The sequence below is a fragment of the Bufo bufo genome, chromosome 4 (genome assembly GCF_905171765.1).
Source record: "Bufo bufo chromosome 4, aBufBuf1.1, whole genome shotgun sequence".
Lineage (NCBI taxonomy): Eukaryota > Metazoa > Chordata > Amphibia > Anura > Bufonidae > Bufo > Bufo bufo.
The window spans coordinates 600,030,002-600,057,264 of NC_053392.1; the positions used below are offsets into that span (position 1 = coordinate 600,030,002).

The window sequence follows — 27,263 nt, forward strand, 5'->3', positions numbered from 1 at the left end:
AAAGTTATCATATCATTTGTGCCAAAAAATAAACGCTGCAAATTTTATAGCGGATTCTCGGATGTCTAACAAGATCTTCTTTATGGTTACCACTAGTGTTCAGTGAAGCGAACCATCCGAAGTGGAATTCAGGTCTGAATTTTAGGAAAAATCTGATTTTAAACAAAGCCGAATTTCCTTGGGCTTTATGATAATGAATCATTTTTCCTAAAATGGCGACTGGAATTGTATTTTGTATTAGAGAAAACGGAAATGTACTCACCTCATCCACTAGCTTGCGCAGAGGCAGTCCGCTCCTCTCTTGACTAAAATAGACCTGTTGAAGGACCTGCGCTCAATGTGATGATGTCACTGTGCTCTCCCAGCATGATCACATGGTGAAGTCATCACGCTAAGCCCAGGTCCTTCAGCAGGTATTTTTCTAATCAAGAGAGGAGCGGACAAGCCCCTGTGTGAGCAAATGCATGAGGCGAGTGATTTTTATTTTATAATCCAAAAGGCCATATTGCACTAGCGTATTACCGTTTTTATTGGCTGTTAGACGGGTGTACTTTGGTCTAAGGTGTCGTTAAAAATGGTCTCATTGATTGATAGGCTGAATAGGGTTTTAACATACTGATTAATGATAAATTAATTTGGAATGAATCAAATTTCTTGTTGAACTTTGACCAAGCTGCAGAATTGAATTTTTCTAAAGTTCACTCATCTCTAGTTACTGTATCACATTCTGAACGTTAAAATCGCTTTTTTTCCAGTGTGAATTCTCTGATGTTTAACAAGAGCTGATTTATTAGTAAAACATTTCAAACATTCTGAACATGAAAATGGCTTCTCCCCTGTGTGAGTTCTCTCATGTGCAACAAGATATGATTTACAGTTGAAATGTTTTTCACATTCTGAACATGAAAATGGCTTCTTCCCTGTATGAATTCTCTCATGTGCAACAAGAGTTGATTTATTAGTAAAACATTTCCCACATTCTGAACATAAAAATGGCTTCTCCCCTGTGTGAGTTCTCTGATGTCTAACAAGTTCTGATTTAGAGATAAAATGTTTTTCACATTCTGAACATGAAAATGGCTTCTCCCCTGTGTGAATTCTCTCATGTGCAACAAGATGTGATTTATGAGTAAAACATTTCCCACATTCAAAACAAGAAAATGTATTCTCCCCTGTGTGACTTCTCTGATGTGTAACAAGAAATGATTTATCAATAAAACATTTCCCACATTCTAAACAAGAAAATGGCTTCTCCCCTGTGTGAATTCTCTGATGTGCAACTAGTTTTGATTTATATATGAAAGATTTCCCACATTCTAAACAAGAAAATGGCTTCTCCCCTGTGTGAATTATCTGATGGTTAAGAAGATACCATTTATCCCTAAAACATTTCCCACATTCTGAACATGAAAATGGCTTCTCCCCTGTGTGAATTCTCTGATGTCTAACAAGATGTGATTTACAGTTGAAATATTTTTCACATTCTGAACATGAAAATGGCTTCTCCCCTGTGTGAGTTCTCTGATGTCTAACAAGTTTTGATTTAGAGTTAAAATGTTTTTCACATTCTGAACATGAAAATGGCTCCTCCCCTGTGTGAGTTCTCTGATGTTTACCAAGACTTGATTTATCACTAAAACATTTCCCACATTCTAAACAAGAAAATGGCTTCTCCCCTGTGTGAGTTTTCTCATGTGCAACAAGATTTGATTTAAAGTTAAAATGTTTTTCACATTCTGAACATGAAAATGGCTTCTCCCCTGTGTGAATTCTCTCATGTGCAACAAGAGTTGATTTATCAGTAAAACATTTCCCACATTCTGAACATGAAAATGGCTTCTCCCCTGTGTGAGTTCTCTGATGTCTAACAAGATGTGATTTTAAGTTAAAATGTTTTTCACATTCTGAACATGAAAATGGCTTCTCCCCTGTGTGAGTTCTTTGATGTATAATAAGCTCTGATTTAAATTTAAAAAATTTCCCACATTCTGAGCATGAAAGAGCATTCTCCCCTGCGTGACTTACTTGATGTTTAACAAGAGTTGATTTATCAGTAAAACATTTCCCACATTCTAAACAAGAAAATGGCTTCTCCCCTGTGTGACTTCTTTGATGTTTAACAAGAATTGATTTATCAATAAAACATTTCCCACATTCTAAACAAGAAAATGGCTTCTCCCCTGTGTGACTTCTCTGATGTTTAACAAGATTTGATTTAAAGTGAAAATGTTTTTCACATTCTGAACATGAAAATGGCTTCTCCCCTGTGTGAATTCTCTCATGTGCAACAAGATTTGATTTAAAGTTAAAATGTTTTTCACATTCTGAACATGAAAATGGCTTCTCCCCTGTGTGAGTTTTCTCATGTGCAACAAGAGTTGATTTTTCAGTAAAACATTTCCCACATTCTAAACAAGAAAATGGCTTTGCTCCTGTGTGAATTCTCTGATGTCTAACAAGTTGTGATTTAAAGTTAAAATGTTTTTCACATTCTGAACATGAAAATGGCTTCTCCCCTGTGTGAGTTCTCTGATGTCTAACAAGATGTGATTTTAAGTTAAAATGTTTTTCACATTCTGAACATGAAAATGGCTTGTCCCCTGTGTGAGTTCTCTGATGTCTAATAAGATCTGATTTAAATTTACAACATTTCCCACATTCTGAGCATGAAAGCGCATTCTCCCCTGTGTGACTTCTTTGATGTTTAACACTTCTTCTGTGGATTTTATTTTGCTTAACAGTCTGTGATGAATCAGAAGATTGAAATCCATCCAAAAGATCAGATAATAGATCTTTGCTGTGAAAGGCTGAGGATACATCCGAGATAATGGCATGCTCTTCATGTGTATCTTCTGTGACACCACACTCATCTGTTCTAAAATCTGACATCAAATGTTTGTCTGAGCTCCTGGTACAGTCCTCTGTCAAGAATAAATCTAAGTTTTATAATTTTTAAATAATAGAACCGTAAAATTATATTGCTAATTTATAACATTTCTATATAACAAAAATCCATTCAAATTACAAGTCATGGCGCAAAATTTAATTATAAACTTGTGTGTCCGATCCTACTGTCGAAACTGATGGTTATGCTTCTTGTACTAATGCTAATTCCCAGGGCCATGTTCAGTTGCAATCAAGTATGAGTTTTCAGGAACTGATTCATGTGAATTTCCTACAGGAATCTCGAACTAGGCAAGATGACCCCAATAATGCCAAAATATCCTCACTTAAAGAGGACCTTTCACTAGTTTAAAAAGTAAAAACGAACTATATCAGTGGGCAGAGCGGCGCCCAGGGGTCCCCCTGCACTTACTAGTATGTCTGGGCACCGCTCCGTTCGCCCGGTATAGGCTCCGGTGTCTGCAGCTCCCTCTGTTGTACTGGACGGATTTTTTGTATTAGGCGTGTCCCTTGCTGCAGCGCTGGCCAGCGCTGCAGCAAGGGACAACCCTAATACAAAAACTCCGCCCAGTACAAAAGAAGGAGCTGCAGACACCGGAGGTATTATCCATGTTAAATGACCCTGACACCTATAAATCTCTATCTGGCAACCCTCTCCTCCCTTTTCAGTCCAAAATGGTCAGCATTCCGACTTTGGGATTAGAAAAGGGCTTTCTCACTAAAAAGGAGTATGACTACATCTATGTACAACATCCCATTGTGTCGAGTTTTCACACACTTCCGAAAGTGCATAAGGGAGTCTTTCCTCCTCCCTTACGTCCTATAGTGGCAGGAATCGGTTCTTTCTCCGAGAGACTTTCAGAGTGGATCGATTCTCTGCTACAACCGCTTATTTTACAAATTCCAGGCTTTCTCAGGGATACTGAATCTGTGTTGCAGGCATTCTCGGACTTCAAATGGAGGCCTGGATTTGCCTGGATCACAGCAGATGTCACAGCTTTATATACTAGCATTCCGCATAATTTAGCCCTGGTATCCCTTCGCTGGTTCCTTAATAGATACAGTGATTATTCAGATGGGCTCCAAGAATATATGGTTATAGTGGTGGAGTTCCTCCTCCTGCACAATTTTTTTATGTTCGATTCTGTTTTCTATCTACAGATTTCGGGGGTGTCGATGGGGGCCAAATTCTCTTCCTCCATAGCCATTATTTTCATGGCATGGTGGGAGGGGTGTTTTCTCCTCATCGACACCCACCCTTTTGGTGGTCTGGTGCAGTATTATGGTCGCTACATCGATGACCCGCTGATTGTATGGTCTGGTGATGTGGCGGCCATACCACTGTTCCTTGACTACATTAATTCATGTGTGGAGTCTCATCTCATTTAGCCTCCAACATCATAGCATACATATATGCTTTTTAGATTTGTGTTTGGAGGGGGACTGCGCACCTTCCCAAGTTATCACCACCACATATAGAAAGGAACTAGCAGGTAACACGATCTTGCAAGCCTCTCCGTGTCACCCACCTCACACAATACCCAACATCCCTAAGGGTGAATTAATTTGAGCCCGCCGCAACTGTTCGAACACTTATTTGTTCGCACGAGAAGCGAAAAATATTACAGACAGGCTGACTGGCAGGACCTATTCTTATAAATCTGTTGCCTCTTTTGTCACTGAAGTTTTAGCCATGGACAGGGTTTCCCTGTTTTTTCCAGAAGAAAAATTATTGCCCCAGGTGGATGCCACATCTAAACGCAGATGCGGTTTTACCTCCTTTGTGACACAATACAGCTTGGAATATGGTAACACTGTAGTGGATAGCTCACCACCTCTCCAGACAGGAACTGGTGCTCTAGCCTAAAAACTGATCACCCAATCAGTAAAGTGAGTAATGGAATAAGATAATATAAGGCTGGCACTCAAATATGTGGTTCATATGAAAAGTGGCAATTTATTAAAACACATATTAAAATCAGCATATAATCCAAGATAAAAGGAGATGCACTAAAATACAATCACTTACAATAAAAAGATAAATAGAAAAAATAAATGAAGAAAAAAAGAAAAAAAACGCAGGATAAACGCACACTGGTGGTGCCGTCTCTTGCAATCAGAGATGCACTAGAGATGTCCCTTAATTGTATCAGGGTAGATATATATCTCTCTGTTATATCATCCACAGGGAGATTATTTAGAACAGTCACTTTATCGTATGTGGCCGGGTCCTCCTTAAAGTGTTCCCTTCATTCAGGGCAATCAATCGTCCGGATATCGGCACTGTGGCCGTATAACAATACAATCCCAAAGAGAAGATTTATTGTTCCAGCTTGTTAGTACAAGGCTACAGGTGGCGAGTGAGGCATAAATGTATATCTTACCCGTATAGATCGGGGCCGATGGTTGGAGAATCCCTCTCTCAAGCCACTACTCACCACACTGCGCCGCCGTCTTTCGCTGTTTGGCGTCCTCGTTCGAGACTTCCGTACTACATGCTGGTTGTCTCGCGGGAATAGCCTGTTTGATCCGTTCAATCCTGTTTCTCCTTGGGCTATTTTCAAATCGAAAGTCAATGGAGCGCTCCAGTGTTTAGAAGGTTTGCAAACTTTCGTAGTTAGTCCGGATCTTTCTTTATGGGGGTGAACTACGCCAGACGCGTTTCGGGGACGTCTCTCCCCTTCCTTAGTGGCTCTACCCCCATTGTAGCATCACTTCCTTTTATACTCCACTCAGTGTGATCGAAATCCCGGACCAGAATCAAATTTTGGCTACTTGCGGCATCATTGCGTTTTTTATGCGGTTTTCCCGGTACATGTGCGTTTTTTCTATATTGTCTCCTTCTTATTGCGGTTAAGCTATATAGTGAAGGAAATACTCCTGCGACATTGCTTTTTTCAAGAAAAAGCATAAAAACATGTACATGTATACAAAACTATAATGTAAAACTCTAAAAATATATAAATAATCATTTAAACATATGTGTGCAACTTTGTAGGGTTGGCACATACTAAATCCACTTTTCAATGAACAATCCTGCGATCAAATACACAAATATAATATATCGAAAAATATATAAAAGAATAACTAAGAAGGATGACTAAGCAGTCTAAAACAATGGTTATTTCTTCTGCAATTGGTTATCAATGAGGATAAAACCCCATATAAGAGGGCGACACAATTCCTAGATTGTTCAACAAATATAATATTCGGTTTATATTATTATTATTACTATTTATATTAATGTAGTAATGGGTATGTAAGCCTCTCTCCAGGGGGGGGTCACAGCGCCGATAGATGGCCAGACATTTGATCCCCCATTAGATGAGAGGCATACAACCAGGGATCTAGAGGAAACCAAAGATTTCAAGTTCCGCGTTTAAGCCCGCTGGGATCAAACTTCCAAAATCATATGTGCGTCGCGATTCCCCCCGGGACATTATCTCCACATGTTTCCCCCCTCTCCAATGTGTGTCTATTCTCTCCAAAGCCATAAATGTCAATCCCCTAGGGTCTTGGTTGTGAACTTCTTTAAAGTGCTTTGAAAGTGAGTGTTTCAAGTATCCTTTTCTAATGTTGGACACATGTTCAGATATCCTCACTTTCAAAGTCCTCTCTGTTCTTCCAATATACTGCCTAGAGCAGGGACATTGCACAAGATATATCACGCTAGTTGAATTGCAGGTCAGGAAATGTTTAATCTCCCATGAGAAGCTGTTTTGCGTCGAATCTACATTTTTGATATTTTTAGGGGCTTTTGTTACCTTACAGCCGGCACATTGGCCGCATCTGTAAAAGCCCTTCAGACTCATCCAATTACCGATTCCTGGGGATTTTTTCAATTTATTTTTGACCGACGGTGCTACTTTTATTCCCAGATTCGGTGCCCGTGTAAAGGTAATCTGTGGTCTCACTGGAATAAGTGTGCCCAAAGTCTTATCTTGCAATAGCTGGTGCCAATGTCTTTTAACTATCTCTTTAATTCCCCTATATTGTGCAGTATATGGAAGCACTACTCGGAATTGTGGTTCTTGTTGAGTTGTCTGAGGGGGTTTATCTATTAGTAGGGAGCTCCTGGATATTTTCCTCACATTTTCCAATGCATCTTCTAATGTCGAGCCTGGGTACTGCTTAGCCATGAAATTATTCTTCATAGCCAAAGCCTCTATTTCAAATTGGGAGTCTTCGGTACTGTAACGGGGTTCCGAAGGTGCACTCGGTCCCCCATTGCCCGCAGAACTGTTGCTTAGCTTTGGGAACGAGGATCTGTGTTTGACCTCATTCACCTTTACTAGTTGGGTGGCTCCCTGCTCCTAGTCTGCCTTGAGCGCCGAGCTGATCACTCGGTGCTCGACTGGTTGGTCTGTCGGTCATGTGACGCTGGCCACGTCACATGACCCTCACTCCCCACTATTAATACAGGCAGCCTGCTGGCCACAGGTTGCCTGTTAATTTAGGTTCCACCTGTGATTTGGTCTTTCCTGGCGTACTTACCTCCTGCTGAATTCCTGACGATCCTCTGCCTGCTTCTTGTGTACTTTGCTGCTCTCCTGGTATTTCACCCCAGCCTCCTCCTGACGATCCTCTGCTGACTCCTTTGGTACTTCACGTCTCTCCTGGTATTTATGACCCCGGCTTCTCCTGACAATTCTCTGCTTGCTCCATTTGTACTTAGTAGCTTTCCTGGTATTGACTCGGTCCGTTCACGTCCTGTTGTTTGTCTGTCTGTCTGTCATCCCTGCACTTATTCCAAGTTAGGGATTGCCGTCCAGTTGTCCCCTGTCATTAGGACTCGCGAGGCAAGTAGGCAGGGTCAGGGGTAAGGGTGGAGCGCAGTGGTCACTTCCCTCCCCCCTGTGTGTGTGTGTACGCGACCGTTACAGGTACAGTTCCGTTTCAATCTCCGGAACTGTCCGAACGGATCATTGAGTAACCAACTGGGCAAATGGAAGCTAGAATGTAGAATAAAGGCGTTCCTTGCTGACGGTTTCTGATATGTTTTACATATATATTTATTGTCCCTCTTAGTTATTGACAAATCCAGGAACTCAGTCCCTTCTGAACCAATATTAGAAGTAAAAACTAAATTAAAGTCATTATTATTCAATGTGGCTATAAACAAGCGTAAAACCTCTTCCTTTCCTTTCCAGATTAAAATCACATTGTCTATATATCGCTGCCAGAGCACCAGGTCACCCCCCCCCCCCCATATGGATCAATCGCCGCCTGTTCCCATTGGGCTAGGAACAGGTTTGCATAACTGGGGGGCGAACCTGGTGCCCATGGCAGTCCCTCTAATCTGCAAATAAAAATTCTCCTCAAAGTAAAAATAATTATGCTGTAAAATATGCCTGATTCCTTCTAATATATATTCTGTTTGTTCCAACTTCATTCTGCTATCTTTCTGTAGTTGTATCCTAATCGCATCTACCCCTTGTTTGTGGTTTATTACTGTATAAAGTGACTGGATGTCTAGCGTTGCCATAATCCAGTCCGATTCCACGGTTAGTCCTTCTAGTATATCAATAATCTGTGTTGTATGCCTCAAGTAGGATGGTGTCTGGCGTAGTTCACCCCCATAAAGAAAGATCCGGACTAACTACGAAAGTTTGCAAACCTTCTAAACACTGGAGCGCTCCATTGACTTTCGATTTGAAAATACCCCAAGGAGAAACAGGATTGAACAGGCTATTCCCGCGAGACAACCACCACGTGGTACGGAAGTCTCGAACGAGGACGCCAAACAGCGAAAGAAGACGGCGGCGCAGTGTGGTGAGTAGTGGCTTGAGAGAGGGATTCTCCAACCATCGGCCCCGATCTATACGGGTAAGATATACGTTTATGCCTCACTCGCCACCTGTAGCCTTGTACTAACATCCTTGTACTAACATTAGCTGGAACAATATATCTTCTCTTTGGGATTGTATTGTTATACGGCCACAGTGCCGATATCCGGACGATTGATTGCCCTGAATGAAGGGAACACTTTAACCCCTTAAGGACTCAGCCCTATTTCAACTTAAGGACTTGGCCATTTTTTGCAAATCTGACCAGTGTCACTTTAAGTGCTGATAACTTTAAAACGCTTTGACTTACCCATGCCGTTCTGAGAATGTTTTTTCGTCACATATTGTACTTCATGACACTGCTAAAATTGGGTCAAAAAAGTTAATTTTTTTGCATAAAAAAATACCATATTTACCCAAAATTTTGAAAAATTTGAAAATTTCAAAGTTTCAGTTTCTCTACTTCTGTAATACATAGTAATACCCCCAAAAATTGTGATGAGCTTACATTCCCCATATGTCTACTTCATGTTTGTAGCATTTTGGGAATGATATTTTATTTTTTGGGGATGTTACAAGGCTTAGAAGTTTAGAAGCAAATCTTGAAATTTTTCAGAAATTTACAAAAACCCAATTTTTAGGGACCACTACAGGTCTGAAGTCACTTTGTGAGGCTTACATAATAGAAACCGCCCAAAAATGACCCCATTCTATAAACTACACCCCTCAAGGTATTCAAAACTGATTTTACAAACTTCGTTAACCCTTTAGGTGTTGCACAAGAATTATTGGCAAATGGGGATGAAATTTGAGAATTTCATTTTCTTGCCTAATTTTCCATTTTAACCCATTTTTTCCACCAACAAAGCAAGGGTTAACAGCCAAACAAGACTATCTTTATTGCCCTGACTCTGCCGTTTACAGAAACACCCCATATGTGGCCGTAAACTACTGTACGGGCACACAGTAGGGCGTAGAGGGAAAGGTGCGCCGTATGGTTTTTGGAAGCCAGATTTTGCTGGACTGGTTTTTTGACACCATGTCCCATTTGAAGCCCCCCTGATGCACCCCTAGAGTAGAAACTCCATAAAAGTGACCCCATCTAAGAAACTACACCCGTCAAGGTATTCAAAACTGATTTTACAAACTTTGTTAACCCTTTAGGTGTTGCACAAGATTTAATGGAAAATAGAGATACAATTTCAAAATTTCACTTTTTTGGCAGATTTGCCATTTTTATATATTTTTTCCAGTTACAAAGCAAGGGTTAACAGCCAAACAAAACTCATTATTTATGGCCCTGATTCTGTAGTTTACAGAAACACCCCATATGTGGTCGTAAACCGCTGTACGGGCACACGGCAGGGCGCAGAAGGAAAGGAATGCCATACGGTTTTTGGAAGGCAGATTTTGCTAGGCTGTTTTTTTTGACACCATGTCCCATTTGAAGGCCCCATGATCCACCCCCAGAGTAGAAACTCCAAAAAAGTGACCCCATTTTAGAAACTACGGGATAGGGTGGCAGTTTTGTTGGTACTAGTTTAGGGTACATATGATTTTTGGTTGCTCTATATTACACTTTTTTGTGCGGCAAGGTAACAAGAAATAGATTTTTTGGCACGTTTTTTTTTTGTTATTTACAACATTCATCTGACAGGTTAGATCATGTGGTAATTTTATAGAGCAGGTTGTCACGGACGCAGCGATACCTAATATGTATACAATTTTTTTTATTTATATAAGTTTTACACAATGATTTCATTTTTAAAACAAAAAAAATGTTTTGGTGTCTCCATAGTCTAAGAGCCATAGTTTTTTCAGTTTTTGGGCGATTATCTTAAGTAGGGTCTCATTTTTTGCAGGATGAGATGATGGTTTGATTGGCACTATTTTGGGGTGCACATGACTTTTTGATCGCTTGCTATTACACTTTTTGTGACGTAAGATGACAAAAAATGGCTTTTTTTATACCGTTTTTATTTTTATTTTTTACGGTGGTCACCTGAGGGGTTAGGTCATGTGATATTTTTTTAGAGCCGGTCGATACAGACGCGGCGATACCTAATATGTATACTTTTTTATTGTATACTTGGGTAGGGTATGATTTTGCGGGATGAGATGACGGTTTGTTCGGTACTATTTTGGCGTACATGCAACTTTTTTGATCACTTTTATTACCTTTTTTGGGAAGTAAGGTGGGCAAAATTTCCTAATAGTTTATATTTTTTTATTTTTATGGCGTTCACCGTGCGGGGAAAGTAACATGACCGTTTTATAGATCAGGTCGTTACGGACGCGGCGATACCAAACATGTGTAGGGAAATTTATTTTTTCCATTTTTAATCAGTGATAAATGTGTTTTTTGATTTTTCCTTTTTTTTCACTTTTTTTTTGACCCAGACCCATTTGGTTCTTGAAGATCCAGTGGGTCTGATGTCTGTATAATACAGTACAGTACAATATATATTGTACTGTACCGTATTTTACACTTTGTCTGAACAGATCTATGCCTTTTAGCACAGATCTGTTCAGCACCATGGACTGCAGGATGCCTGAGACGGCGTCCTGTTGCCATGGGAACCTTCCCAGTCTGCTCAGTACTGGTCAGAACTTCGCAGACGGGGAAGGGTAAGGATGGGGCTGTCTGGGGGCTCTCTCCCTCCCCATCAGGGGGCTGCAAAGGCACTGCAGCCCCCCCGATGGGAGAGGGAGGGAACTCCCTCTTACTGTTAACTTTTTCCATACAGCGGTCTGTACAGACCGCTGTATGGAAAGGGTTAAACGGCTGACATCGCATCACCGATGTCAGACGTTTATATCAGGGTGCCAGCAATGTGCTGGCACCCTGGTATACCCACTGAACACCAACGAATTTTCAAGGGGAGGCGGGCGGGGGATCGCGATCCCGCCTGCCGCACCGCCCGCCTCCCGCACCGCCCCCACAACTCCCCCCCCCCCCCCTGCACCACCCGCCGGCAGAAAATCATGCAGGGGTGCAGGGGGAAGGGGGGTGTAAAATCTGTTTGAGGGACACTAAGGTTTCTGATCCCCGCGATCAGAAACTGCAAAAAGCGCATGATTTCAGCTGGCATCCCGTTCCCATTAACCCCCGCGGCGCCGGAATCTGTATTTAAAGTTAGGACGTACCGGTACGCCCTGAGTCCTTAAGGGGTTAAGGAGGACACGGCCACATATGATAAAGTGACTGTTCTAAATAATCTCCCTGTGGATGATATAACAGAGATATATAATCTACCCTTATACAATTAAGGGACATCTCTAGTGCATCTCTGATTGCAAGAGACGGCACCACCAGTGTGCGTTTATCCTGCGTTTTTTTTCTTCATTTATTTTTTCTATTTATCTTTTTATTGTAAGTGGTTGTATTTAAGTGCATCTCCTTTTATCTTGGATTATATGCTGATTTTAATATAAGTGTTTTAATAAATTGCCACTTTTCATATGAACCACATATTTGAGTGCCAGCCTTATATTATCTTATTCCACAGCTTGGAATATGATCGCATATGCAAAATCATCAAGAAATACCTTCCACTGTTATCATGCGATAATCAGTGGATGGATATTGTCGCGGAGGGAGTAAAATGTGTAGCAAGAAGGGCTCCATCTCTGGGCAATTTTCTGAGCCCTTGTCTGTTCTCTGAAAAATTAGTGCAAAGATCAACTTGGCTTAATAACAAGGGCAGCTACAAATGTATTTATTGTGATCATACCAGGCCGACTAAGAACTTCAGATCTGCTGCTAACAATAAGGAATTCACTATACAGTCTTCTTAATTGCAACACAAAGATCGCAGTTTACTTGATAACGTGCAAACTTTGCCAGTTGCAATATGTAGGGTGTACCACATTTTGGATGTTTCAGATTACAAAAATCGCAACGTGTCTGCTGTCAGTACACACTTTGCGATTTTACATGGAGGCGATACTTTCAGTCTAGTGGTTCAAGGAATCAAGAGAGTTTTCCTTCCCACTAGAGGGGGTGATCATAGGAGGAAATTACTAAATCGAGAGGCATACTAGATCTTTCAGCTGGTTTCAAGACAGCCTCAAGGTCTCAACAAAAGGCATGATTTAATTCTACACTATTAGGGGAGTCTCTCTTGTGCTTAGGTGTTTTTTCATTTACCTTTATATAGTGCACCTATAGTTTTGTCATTGTGTTTATATTTGTATCGACTGTACAGTCGTGGCCAAAAGTTTTGAGAATTACATAAATATTGGAAAAGTTGCTGCTTAAGTTTTTATAATAGCAATTTGCATATACTCCAGAATGTTATGAAGAGTGATCAGATGAATTGCATAGTCCTTCTTTGCCATGAAAATTAACTTAATCCCCAAAAAACTTTTCACTGCATTTCATTGCTGTCATTAAAGGACCTGCTGAGATCATTTCAGTAATCGTCTTGTTAACTCAGGTGAGAATGTTGACGAGCACAAGGCTGGAGATCATTATGTCAGGCTGATTGGGTTAAAATGGCAGACTTGACATGTTAAAAGGAGGGTGATGCTTGAAATTATTGTTAACTATGGTGACCTGCAAAGAAACGCATGCAGCCATCATTGCGTTGCATAAAAATGGCTTCACAGGCAAGGATATTGTGGCTACTAAGATTGCACCTCAATCAACAATTTATAGGATCATCAAGAACTTCAAGGAAAGAGGTTCAATTCTTGTTAAGAAGGCTTTAGGGCGTCCAAGAAAGTCCAGCAAGCGCCAGGATCGTCTCCTAAAGAGGATTCAGCTGTGGGATCGGAGTGCCACTAGTGCAGAGCTTGCTCAGGAATGGCAGCAGGCAGATGTGAGCGCATCTGCACGCACAGTTAGGCGAAGACTTTTGGAAGATGGCCTGGTGTCAAGAAGGGCAGCAAAGAAGACACTTCTCTCCAAAAAAAAACATCAGGGACAGATTGATCTTCTGCAGAAAGTATGGTGAATGGACTGCTGAGGACTGGGGCAAAGTCATATTCTCCGATGAAGCCTCTTTCCAATTGTTTGGGGCATCTGGAAAAAGGCTTGTCCGGAGAAGAAAAGGTGAGCGCTACCATTAGTCCTGTGTCATGCCAACAGTAAAGCATCCTGAGACCATTCATGTGTGGGGTTGCTTCTCATCCAAGGGAGTGGGCTGACTCACAATTTTGCCCAAAAACGCAGCCATGAATAAAGAATGGTACCAAAACACCCTCCAACAGCAACTTCTTCCAACAATCCAACAACAGTTTGGTGAAGAACAATGCATTTTCCAGCACGATGGAGCACCGTGCCATAAGGCAAAAGTGATAACTAAGTGGCTCGGGGACCAAAACTTTGACATTTTGGGTCCATGGCCTGGAAACTCCCCAGATCTTAATCCCATTGAGAACTTGTGGTCAATCCTCAAGAGGCGGGTGGACAAACAAAAACCCACTAATTCTGACAAACTCCAAGAAGTGATTATGAAAGAATGGTTTGCTATCAGTCAGGAATTGGCCCAGAAGTTGATTGAGAGCATGCCCAGTCGAATTGCAGAGGTCCTGAAAAAGAAGGGCCAACACTGCAAATACTGACTCTTTGCATAAATGTCATGTAATTGTCGATAAAAGCCTTTGAAACGTATGAAGTGTGTGTAATTATATTTCACTACATCACAGAAACAACTGAAACAAAGATCTAAAAGCAGTTTAGCAGCAAACTTTGTGAAAACTAATATTTGTGTCATTCTCAAAACTTTTGGCCACGACTGTACACCTGTATAGGTTTGTCTGTCAGCATCTGTGATTTTACTTTTTACATATTCAAGTTGATTAGACATATGTGATTGCACCATGTGTGTTGCTCCTCACGATCATGTGATCGATTGCATGTCTAACTGTGTGAGCAGCTCATAAGATGCAGTCTCATTAGAAATTCGATATGTCATGAGGAAGGAACGCCATTTGTTTATAGTCTGAAATGCGTAACCGAACTGTTCCTGTTTTTCGAAGATTTTATGCCGCAATAAAGCTACAATTTTTTCCACCACCTTTGAGCTGGATTTCCCTACTTTTCTTGAATCTACTGCTACGCATCCAGGTGCGTCATCCGTGCTCGGCTGGTGAAGGGGAAGGTGAGAGCTGCTGTGTGCTTTAATGTGATCCTCAATTATAAACTAACTATGGGAAAACCGATCACAATCTGACAGTGGACCAGTAGATGATGAGGTTAGGTCACCAGGCTGTTCACTTGTATTTTCCACTCTTGTGCTGAAGCCAGCATCTTCATAGGTGGTTATTATTATTATTATTTATTATTAAAGCGCCGTTCATTCGATAGCGCTGTACCTATGAGAAGAGGTATACATACATAACAGACAATTGCACTAATCGTAAACAAGACTGGTTACAAACTGGTACAGAAGGAGAGAGGGCCCTGCCCGTGAGGGCTTACAATCTAAATGGTATGGGAGAAGGACACAGTAGATGCGGGTGAAGTTGGTCATGGCGGTATAGAGGCAGCAGGGTCACTGGTTGTAGGCTTGTCTGAAGAGGTGGGTTTCCAGAGTATGGGGGATGCACAGGAGAAATCTTGGAGTCGATTGTGGGAAGAGGCGATAAGAGGAGAGGAGAGAAGGAGGTCTTGTGAGGATCGGAGAGTGCGTGTGGGGGTGTATCGGGAAAGTAGCTCAGAGATGTAGAGAGAAGATAGGTTATGGACGGCCTTGTATGTATTTGTTAGTACTTTGAAGTGAATGCGCTGGGCAATGGGGAGCCAGTGAAGGGATTGGCAGAGGAGTAATAGGGTGAGAGGTGGATTAGTCGGGCAGCAGAGTTGAGGATAGATTGGAGGGGTGCGAGAGTGCTAGATGGAAGGCCACAGAGGAGAGTGTTGCAGTAGTCTAGGCAAGAGATGATGAGGGCATGTACAAGCATTTTCGCAGATTCAAAGTTAAGGAAAGCATGGATGCAGGAGATGTTTTTGAGTTGGAGGCAGCAGATGGTGGAAAGGGCTTGGATGTGCGGTCTGAAGGGGAGGGCAGAATCCAAGGTCACGCCAAGGCAGCGGACTTGGTTGACCGAGGAGAGCGTGCAGCCATTGATCGTGATAGATAGGTCTGTTGGGGGGGGGGGGGGGTTGAGCAAGATGAGGGTAAGATAATGAGTTCTGTTTTATCCATGTTAAGTTTTAAAAGGGAAAGGCGAAGAAGAATGATATAGAAGATAGACATTGTGGGATTCTTGATAGTAAGGTGGTGATGTCTGGACCAGAGAGGTAGATTTGTGTGTCGTCAGCGTGGGAGTGATACTGAAAGCCATGTGACTATGAGCTGTCCCATGCCAAAAGTGTAGATAGAGAAGAGCAGGGGTCCTAGGACAGAACCCTGTGGAGCACCAACAGAGAGGGAATGAGACAAGGAGGTGGTGCGGGAGTGGGAGACGCTAAACGTCCGGTCTGTGAGGTATGATGTGATCCAGGAGAGAGCCAGGTCAGTGATGCCAAGAGATGAGAGAGTTTGCAACAGAAGGGAGTGGTCAACAGTGTCGAAGGCAGAGGACAGGTCAAGGAGAAGGAGGACAGAGTATTGTTTCTTGGTTTTGGCTGTCAGTAGATCATTGGTGACTTTGGTATAGGCAGTCTCAGTCGAGTGGTGGGGTCGGAAGCCGGATTGTAGGTGGTCAAAGAGGGAGCAGGAGGAGAGGTGAGAGGACAGTTTAGAATAGACATGTTGTTCAAGTAGCTTTGAGGCATACGGAAGAAGTGAGTGATATGGGGCGATAACTGGACAAAGAAGATGGGTCAAGTGAAGGCTTTTTGAGGATGAGTGTAATGGTAGCATGTTTAAAGGCAGAGGGGAAGACACCAGAGGTTAGTGATAGGTTGAAGAGATAAGTTAGGGCTGGGATAAACACTGTGGTGAGGTTAGGGATGAGGTGGGATGGGATTGGGTCAAGTGCACAGGTGGTGAGATGTGATCTGGAGAATAGAGTGGAGAGTTTTTCTTCTGTAATGGTGGAGAAGCGGGTTTTGGAAGAAGAGGAGTCTTACACACTGACCGCTAACTGCACTTAAGCACAAAACACACCAGAAATTGAAGCTGAAAGCCCACCTTCTATCTATCTCACAGATGTAGTAAATATATTACTGCTCATATACCACATACATATAAATAATGTTGGCATGTACTGTACATATAATGCTCTGTTCATATGACATTTATGGGCTCTAACATATACAGTTGCAAGAAAAAGTATGTGAACCCTTTGGAATGATATGGATCCCAGGTAGCGATTAACTTGTCAGTGCCCCTAGAGGTCAGCATTAACAATGACACGAGCGGCATAGGTGATGTATGCGCTGTGACTATTAGCAACTCCGAGAGGGAAGCTACCAGGTCGAAGTCTTGCGAAGTTGAGGTGGTTACTAGTAGCGACCAGATGACAGTTGTATCTGACATTACGAGAGTTAAGTGGGGAGACTTCAGTCTAATGTCTGAGACCCATAGCCAGGCCGTGGTAAATGACCTGACATGTCGGTACAGCTGCAAGCAGGAAGAGGATTCCTTCCTCTCTATACAGTCCCTAGATATGATAAAGAAAAGACTAGCTGTCTTCACAGAATCACCGAAGAAGGCTGCAGAGGGGTCAAGGAAGGAGACCCCGAAAGAAATAAGTGAGATGAAGGGTCTACGGCCTGATGTCCAGGTGAAGAGCAAAGGCGCCAAAGAAATACAGAAAACTGCAGTAGACACCGATAAAGTGCTTGAAGAGACTCTGGGTGGAACCCCCACAGGGTCTCCAAAAAAGAATGGTGATACTCCTATATCTGCTGCAGCAGAACCCAGCGAGGAACAGTTGGACCGGAAGGCCCAAGAGCGGGGCACTTCCAACAAACTGGTGTAAAAAAGTAAGAAAAAACTGAAAAAGTTTGACCGGCCCCGGGCTGAAGAGAAATACATCTTGGCCTGATATGCCGAAGAACATGACCAAGCGAAGGCGGGTGCTCTGGAAAAAGAGACCAAGGCCCTCTCCTTGGCTAGAGCCCTTGAAGAAGCGCAAGAGGAGCGAGATGAGTTTGAAAGGCTGAACAAGCAACTCAGAGCAGAGATGGAGGATCTTGTGAGCCCAAAGGATGACGTCGTGAAGAACGTCTATGAGTTTGAGAAGTCTAAGTCAGAGCCTGTTAAGAAGGGATCTGGAGATGGTGGCGCTGCGGTGCCGACCGAGGCAGAGAAGACGGAAGATCTTTCTGCTGAACCCATGGATGGGGCTGATGTGGATGCAGAGGCCAAGAGACTCACAGCAGTGGGTAGCCAGGGCATGGTCCCGAAAAACGTCCCCTCCGCCTGCAAAGCAATCCAAGTAGCCAGCAGCCTGCTGGGGAAGTAATATGAGGAGTTGGATAACCAGTATGCGGATCCTGTTTACTACTGTGGGTTGGCTCTCCTGAATTCTTCCCGAAAGAAGAACAGTGTCCTAAGTGAGACTCTGGGGGAAATGCCAGAAGTCGACAAGTCTGGTGAAGACCCCGGTACCTCCTACATCGATGAGAAAGAGGAAAAGGACTTAAGAGGGAAAGTATATGACGCCGGCCCAAGAAAACCATGGCTGAAGAAGTTAAGGCTGAGGTGTTGGAGGACGTGAAGTCCTCAGATGCTGCAGTGACCGAAGTAGCAGCTACCGAAGTGGAAAAAAAACACTAAAGAAGCAGAGGTCTCTGAAACTGGGAAACTACTGCTGGAAAGAAGAAGTGAATCGGAGGCACGTAAAATAAGTGAGTGGTGATAAGCCTGCTCTGCTGAAGGAGCCCTGCAAGACAAAGGAGAAAGGGTTGGGACAAGACCATGACTGGGAACAGTTTGGTCAAGAGTTGCAGCAGCCCAAGAAAGGACATGAGGAGCATGTGCAGGAGCCAGAAAATCTAAAAAAAAGAGCCTGCCGGCCATATAAAAACATCTTCTGAGAGAAGGTCCAGAGACCGAATGCCAAATGTGGAGAGGAACAGAAAAAAGAAAAGAGAAACCACGGATGTGAAAGCGCATCATCCTCGCTCGTGAAAGAGAGTACCTGCTCATGAAATGGGCAAGACAATCCCATAGGTCTTATCTGCTCCAGAATAAAGTCATGTTTGTGACAAACCAAGCACTGTTGTCCTGAGTCTGGCAGAATAAGGGAAAGACTGTAGGCCAGGTCGATGCCCGTTAACGAGCATCTGGATGTGATGCTAGTGTTCACCCCTACGGGCTTGTACAAAGGGGGGGGGGGGTATGTGAGGCAGTGACAAGCCTCATAGCTGCTAAGGGATATTCATGGCAGGAGTTTCTGTGTCTTCCCCGTCAGTCATGAGGTTTGAGGCAGCACCAGGTGCCACAATCAGTCTGGGATAAGAGCCCAGACTGTCAGTCATGAAGGAGATTCTTTGTGCAACAGAGTCCTGCTGGAGGCTCTGTAAGAGTGGTCTCAGCCGGGCTGGCTGAGGGACCACGAGGCTAGGTGATTGCCTGGACTTTGGGGGACGCCTGTGGTACTAGGGTCACTAGGTCAGAGTCGGGAGTACTGCTGGATCCTAATCCCCCAAAGGGACTCGTACTTTTACAGTTGGGAGGCTGGGGAACTGTTAGGCTGGGAAAGCCGGATCTGATGCAAGGTATGAACTGTAACCTGTAGTTAAGTCAGGGACTAGGCTATGTTATGTTTAGTTAGAGCCCAGCCGGGCGAGTGTTTATTATTTTGTATAATTGTTTATGTTTACGCGGATGTGCCGCAATAAAGCACAGTGTTTGGAACTTAACCCCTTCCCGACACATGACGTACTATTAAGTCATGGAAGCCACTGCGTTCCCGCAATTTGACGTAATATAACGTCATGGTGATCGGGGCGGGCACCGGAGCGGTGCGCGCGCGATCACTGCAGGGGCCCGGCCGTGCCTGGTAGCCGGGCCCCTGCTGTATCCGCCTGCATCGCTGTAAAAGCGGATGCCCGTGGATTAACCCCTTCTATGCCACGGTCCGCGCTGACCGCGACATAGAAGGGATTTGTGTCGGGTAAGGGAGAGCATCGAGTCCCCGCGCTGCTATATATATATATATATCTACACACACACACACACACGTGGTAATTATCCCATAAAGTGCATAATCAATTAACCCCTTAAAGCTCTGCAGTGACCCCACTCCATACACGGAGGGTCCCATCATTGTGGCTGGCACCCGGCCACAATGACAGGGAGCAGCGGTCATGTTTGTCACTAGAGCCCTCAGATGCCGCGATCAACGTGGATTGAGGCACCTGTGAGTTAAAGGGGTTCTCGGGGAAATAAGAAAATGAAAATTCTTAAACACTACCGTATTTTTTGCCCTATAAGATGCACTTTTTTCCCCCAAAAGTGGGGGGAAATGTCAGTGCGTCTTAGAAGGTAAATGCTGCCATGTTTACACTAGTGTCGCTGATACATCGCCGACCGCTATGCTGCACAGCGCGGCCTGCGATGTATCAGCAGAGAGGGAGGAGGGGCTGGAGGCCGGCAAGTGATGTTGGAATCGCGGCGGGGCCCGATGCAGTCACTGTACTCTATTACATCGGGCCCCACTCACCACAGTCTTTATATGTAAAGTGTAGACATGGGAGGTTTGTTAAAGTATGGCAATCCTCTACAGTAGTAGCGCAATCCCCTGTAGTACTCACTATAAATAATCCAGTAGCAGGCAGGCCGAAGTGTAACGTCACTCACTACGTCACGCGCCTGCTCCTCCCACTTTATGAATGAAGCAGACGGAGCAGGTGCGTGACATAGTGAGTGACGTTACGCTCCAGGCCTGCCTGCTACTGGAATTTCAAAGTGAGTACTACAGAGGATTGCGCTACTACTGTAGAGGATTGCCACACTTTAACAAACCTCCCATCTCTACACTTTACATATAAAGACTGCGGTGAGCGGGGCCCGATGTAATAGAGAACAGTGACTGCACTGGGGGTGGGTGTCAGTATTTATACAGGGACACTGTTATGGGGGGGAATCTGTGGATGATGCTATATATGTGTCATTCACAAATCCCAAAATAACAGTGTCATCCACAGATCCCCCATAACAGTGTGTCATCCACAGATCCCCCGTAACCGTGTGTCATCCACAGATCCCCCGTAACCGTGTGTCATCCACAGATCCCCCGTAACCGTGTGTCATCCACAGATCCCCCGTAACCGTGTGTCATCCACAGATCCCCCGTAACCGTGTGTCATCCACAGATCCCCCGTAACCGTGTGTCATCCACAGATCCCCCGTAACCGTGTGTCATCCACAGATCCCCCGTAACCGTGTGTCATCCACAGATCCCCCGTAACCGTGTGTCATCCACAGATCCCCCGTAACCGCGTGTCATCCACAGATCCCCCGTAACCGTGTGTCATCCACAGATCCCCCTGTAACCGTGTGTCATCCACAGATCCCCCATAAATAGTGTGACATCCACAGATCCCCCATTAACAGTGTGACATCCACAGATCCCCCATAAACAGTGTGACATCCACAGATCCCCCATAAACAGTGTGACATCCACAGATCCCCCATAAACAGTGTGACATCCACAGATCCCCCATAAACAGTGTGACATCCACAGATCCCCTCCATAACAGTGTCACCCACAGACCACCATTAGTTCAAAACCTACCAAAAGCACACCTTTTGGTTCAAAATATTTTTTTCCTATTTTCACCCTCTAAACCTAGGTGCGTCTTATGGGCAGGTGCGTCTTAAAGGGTGAAAAATACGGTACTTTATTATAAATATATTCCCAAATATCTTTCTTGTTATAGACTTTTGTTCTATGGAGCAATCACCAGGAAAACTAAAATGGCTGCCGTCCTATTAGTACACACAAAACCTGTCCTAATCACATAGCAGAACAAGTTACTTCACAACACTGAGCTAAAGAGCTGTCTCATCCTCTTCTTCTACTTTTCAGGTATTATCATCCTGATAAGATTTTCAGCTGAATCTCTGTAGGAATGGAGATCAAAAGGAGACATGAAGTACAGAGAGGAGATGGGGATGTGGGAACATCCCGCCCGCCCCCTCTCATTTCCAGGATGCCCGAGCGGTTATCAAGCAGAGTGTCAGCACATTGCTGACACTCTGCTTGAAACGGCTGATATCCGAGTTGTGATGTCAGCCGTTTAACAACTTCCATGCCGCGGTCTGTAGGGACCGCTGTATGGAAGGAGTTAACAGGGAGGGAGGGAGCTCCCTCTCCCATCGGGGGCTGCTGTGCTGTCATGCCCTGCTCAGGTTATGTGTGGAGGTCTGCCAGGTTAGCAGCACGTGTGTAGTTTTTTGTTTTTGTTTTGGAATTGAGCTGTATCCGCCTCTCTTCAGGTGCACTGGGTGGGGTCGTTTGTATGAGCTTATATTACGCCCTTTCCCAGTGTCCTGTGCGGGTTATAGCTTCTATCTTGCTCAGAGGAAGAAAGGAAGGAAGGATTTGCCGTTTCTGCTCAGTAACAAGATAAGTTGGTTTTGTTATTCTTGTGGTTTTCTGTCTAGGCTGTTAGAGAGACACCTGCCCCCTCCAGGTCCTGAGGAAGCAGGCTGTCTCTTTCCCCCTTTCACAATCTTAGGGATTTTAGGGAATCTTCAGCCTAGGCACGGGGACACGTTTATTCCCACCTTTAGGGTCTGAACGTGGGCACAGAAGTCTAGGGAGAGCTGGTAGGGATTTGTCAGGAGGTGACCTTTATCCCCAGCTTCTTGCCTAGACACTTGTTTTGTGGTCTTCTGTGTATCTTGTATCCTGTCCAGCGTGACATTATAACCCGCCAAAACCTAGACTGCCATTTCTCAGCAGCCTTGAGATGGAGTCAATTGATTTGTTGGTTGATCACATGCAAGAATTAACTTGGGAGGTAGCTGACCTCCGCAATGCTGTTGCACTTTGTCAGAATTTATCAGCTTTAGGAAGTCATGCAAGCTGTATATTCAGCTGTGGCCGTCTTCATCTGGTGATGAGAGTCAGAGAGTAGGGATAATCATTTCCCTGCTTAAAGGGGACGCGCAGTCCTGGGCCTTTTCTCTGCCGACCGGTTCTCTGGCCCTCCGGTCGGTGGATGAATTTTTTAAAGCCTTGGGATTAATTTATGATGACCCAGATCGGGTCTCAATGGCGGAATCTAAGTTGTGTACTTTATTACAAGGAGAACATACTGTAGAGGCGTATTGTGTTGAGTTTAGGAGATGGGCTACGGAGTTTGGGTGGAATGACCCCGCGCTTCGTAGTCAGTTTTGTCAGGGGTTGTCTGAGAGATTGAAAGATGCCCTCGCTTTTCATGAGTATCCGGATACATTGGAGAATGCTATGTCTCTGGCAGTATGATTAGTTAGACGCATTAGAAAGAGGCGTAAGGTCCCCTCCGCGCGAGGGATCCCTTCTGTGAGTGGTTTCGTCTCACCAGTTCCCCAGAGTATTATGACATGTAATTCTGGGGTAGGGAAGGAACCCATGCAGCTGGGTCAGGTGTCGTTCCGTTCTGGTAATAGGAACTTTAGGAGGTTGCATAAGCTATGTTATTACTGTGGAAAAAGTGGTCATTCTGTTTATGCTTGTCCTTTTGTTAAATCGCAGGTTGATGATAAAGAACCACAAAGAGGTTTACCTAAAGAGAAAAGAAAAACATCCCTGACTCTTGGTAGTGTGAATTGGGTGCCGGAGCAAACAAGTATGCAATCTCCCTGCAATACTTATTTTCTCCTTCCAGCTATGGTGGCGCTAGCCGCAAGAAAATGTAATTTTGAAGTATTCATTGATTGTGGTGCTGGGGTAAACCTCATTGATTATCTTTTTCTTCAAAATCTGGGCCTAAGTACTTGCACCTTAGAAAGAGAGATTCCGGTGTTCGCAATTGATTCTTCCCCTCTTTCTCAAAGGAGTCTCACTCATATTTCTCATGGTATTTAGTTAAGGGTGGGTGATTCACATGTTGAGATCATTTCTTGTTTTGTCATGAAGGACTTGCCCGCTCCTATGGTCTTAGGTTTACCGTGGTTGACAAAACATAACCCAACAATAGATTGGCAGGCAAGGCAGATCATTGGTTGGAGTGAATTTTGTTCGGAAAATTGTCTTGGTGCATCTATTTCTGGGGTGTCTACTACGGTTTTACCTCAGTATCTCTCAGATTTTGCGGATGTATTTTCGGAGGGTGGGGCTCAGGAATTGCCTCCTCATCGTGAATATGATTGTCCAGTTAATCTCATCCCAGGGGCTAAGTTGCCAAAGTCTCGGCTATACAATCTTTCTCAACCCGAAAGAGAGGTCATGCGGAAGTATATTGCCGAGAGTTTGGCAAAGGGTCATATTAGGCCATCTAAATCTCCGGTCGCAGTTGGTTTTTTCTTTGTTAAGAAAAAGGATGGATCGCTTAGACCCTGTTTGGAATTCCGGGAATTGAACCGCATTACTGTCCGTGATCCGTATCCCCTTCCTTTGATCTCTGACCTTTTTGATCAAATTGTTGGAGCCAAGGTGTTCTCCAAGTTAGATTTAAGGGGGGCCTATAATCTGATCAGAATCAAGGAGGGGGATGAGTAGAAAAACGGCCTTCAACACACACAAGGGTAATTTCGAGAATCTGGTTATGCCTTTTGGGTTAACTAACGCGCCAGCGGTGTTTCAGCGAATTGTCAATGACATTTTCCATCATTTTGTGGGAAGGTTCTTTGTAATTTATTTGGATGACATTCTAATTTACTCTCCTGATCTGAAGACTCATCAGGATCACGTGAGACAAGTTTTGTCGATCCTTCGGGAGAATAAATTATATGCTAAATTGGAGAAATGTGTGTTTTCTGTTCAGGAGCTTCAGTTTCTGGGTTATCTGCTTTCTGACTCTGGTTTTCGTATGGACCCCGAAAAGGTCCGGGCGGCTCTGGAATGGGACCGACCGGAGAATCAGAAAGCTTTGATTCGATTTGTGGGGTTTACCAATTATTATAGAAAATTTATCTTGAACTACTCTACCATTGTAAAACCCCTGACCGATATGACTATGAAAGGCGTCGACTTCTCTGTCTGGTCGGATGAGGCATTGCAGGCCTTTTCGGCTATTAAGGAATGTTTTGCGTCTGCTCCCATTCTGATGCAGCCCGATGTGTCTCAGCCATTCGTGGTGGAGGTGGATGCATCAGAGGTGGGGGTTGGAGCAGTGTTGTTGCTGGGTTCTTCTCCTGGCAAGTGGCGTCCGTGTGCTTTTTTTCCCCAAGAAGCTCTCGGTCGCCGAGAGGAATTATGATGTAGGAGATAGGGAATTGCTGGCCATCAAATTGGCCTTCGAGGAATGGCATCACTGGTTGGAGGGGGCGTCTCATCCCGTTACGGTATATACTGATCATAAGAACTTGGCTTACCTGCAATCTGCCAAGCGTCTGAATCCTAGACAGGCTAGATGGTCACTGTTCTTTACTAGGTTCAACTTTGTGGTTACTTTTCGCCCGGGGGTTAAAAAATGTCAAGGCAGATGCATTGTCTCGTAGTTTTCCTGGGGGAAGTGATTCAGAGGATCCTGCTCCGATTTTGGCTGATGGGGTGGTTGTCTCCGCTCTGTACCCAGAGTTGGAGATGGAGGTGTTGGGAGCCCAGGAGGAGGCTCCGGATTCTTGTCCCCCAGGTAGGTTGTTTGTTCCTGCTGGATTGCGATACAAGGTATTCAAGGAACATCACGATACTGTCCTTGCGGGACATCCTGGGGACAAGTCCACCTTTGATCTGATTTCCCGGAGGTTCTGGTGGCCCAGGTTATGTAAGAGTGTTGAGTATTATGTAGAAGCCTGTGAGACCTGTGCACGGTCAAAGGTTGCTCACACTCGACCTTCTGGTTCATTTCTTCCTTTGTCTATTCCATCTCGTCCTTGGACGCACTTGTCTATGGACTTAATTACTGATCTGCCGAGTTCCTCCGGGAAAACAGTGATTTTGGTGGTTGTTGACCGTTTCAGTAAAATGGCTCACTTTGTATCGTTAGCTAATCTGCCCAATGCCAAGACTCTTGCTCAGGATTTTGTGGATAACATAGTGAAATTACATGGCATTCCCTCGGATGAGGTTTCTGATAGGGGCACGCAGTTTGTTTCCAGGTTTTGGAGGGCGTTCTGCTCTCGTCTTGGTATCCAACTTTCGTTCTCTTCGGCTTTTCATCTGCATTCGAATGGACAGACAGAGCGTACTAATCAAAACCTGGAGACCTACTTGAAGTGCATTGTGGCTGAAAACCAGGAGGACTGGTCCTCATTCTTATCACTAGCAGAATTTGCTTTGAATAACCGTAGGCAGGAGTCCACGGGTAAGTCGCCATTTTTTGGCGCATACGGTTTTCATCCTCAGTTTGGTACCTTTTCTGGGACTAGTTCCTCTGGGATGCCAGAGGAGGAGAGATTTTCTTCTGCCTTGTCTTCTATCTGGCGGAAGATTCAAGTGAATTTGGAGAGGATGGGTGAGAGGTATAAGCGAATGGCTGACAAGAGAGGTATGACTGGTCCGGACCTGTGTGTGGGTGATCTGGTGTGGTTATCTACTAAAAATATTAAACTGAGAGTACCATCTTGGAAACTGGGTCCAAGATTTATTGGACCTTACAAAATATCTGCAGTGGTCAATCCAGTAGCGTTTCATCTGGATCTTCCGCAGACTTGGAGGATCCATGATATGTTCCACAGGTCTTTACTGAAGAAATATGTAAAACCGGTGGAACCATCGCCATTGCCTCCTCCCCCTGTTCTGGTTGATGGAAATTTAGAGTTCGAGATCTCTATGGTTCTCGACTCACGTATTCTTCGGGGTTCCCTTCAGTTCCTGGTACACTGGAGGGGATATGGCCCTGAGGAGAGGATGTGGGTTCCGGCTGTGGATGTTAGTGCCAGCCGACTGGTGAGGGCTTTCCACAGGTCCCACCCGGATAAAGTTGGGCCGGGGTGTCCGGAGGTCACCCGTAGAAGGGTGGGTACTGTCATGCCCTGCTCAGGTTATGTGCGGAGGTCTGCCAGGTTAGCAGCACGTGTGTAGTTTTTTTGTTTTTGTTTTGGAATTGAGCTGTATCCGCCTCTCTTCAGGTGCACTGGGTGGGGTCGTTTGTATGAGTTTATATTACGCCCTTTCCCAGTGTCCTGTGCGGGTTATAGCTTCTATCTTGCTCAGATGAAGGAAGGAAGGAAGGATTTGCTGTTTCTGCTCAGTAACCAGATAAGTTGGTTTTGTTTTTCTTGTGGTTTTCTGTCTAGGCTGTTAGAGAGACGCCTGCCCCCTCCAGGTCCTGAGGAAGCAGGCTGTCTCTTACCCCTTTCATCATCTTAGGGATTTTAGGGAATCTTCAGCCTAGGCACGGGAACACGTTTATTCCCACTTTTAGGGTCTGAACGTGGGCACAGAAGTCTAGGGAGAGCTGGTAGGGATTTGTCAGGAGGTGACCTTTATCCCCAGCTTCTTGCCTAGACACTTGTTTTGTGGTCTTCTGTGTATCTTGTATCCTGTCCAGCATGACATGTGCCTTTTCAGCCCCCGATTCTTGACGGGATCACAGAGGGAGGGGGCCCCCCTCCCTCCCCATCACTCGCTGGT

The 27,263-nt window shown here is 44.3% G+C and overlaps 2 protein-coding genes across 2 annotated transcripts in view; both read right to left on the reverse strand.

Annotated features, from left to right (window-relative positions):
* Positions 1-27,263, reverse strand: part of LOC120999331 (gastrula zinc finger protein XlCGF26.1-like) — a 1,147,325-nt gene that overhangs the window by 1,083,157 nt on the left and 36,905 nt on the right. The gene's annotated exons all lie outside the window — the stretch shown is intronic.
* On the reverse strand, positions 760-3,847 carry LOC120999332 (gastrula zinc finger protein XlCGF71.1-like; the record flags this gene model as incomplete). The annotated part of the gene is made up of 3 exons (XM_040430200.1): positions 3,828-3,847; positions 2,026-2,176; positions 760-1,269 (listed from the first exon to the last, which is right to left on the reverse strand). Coding segments are annotated over exons 1-3 (681 nt in total), but the record flags the coding sequence as incomplete, so codon positions are not given.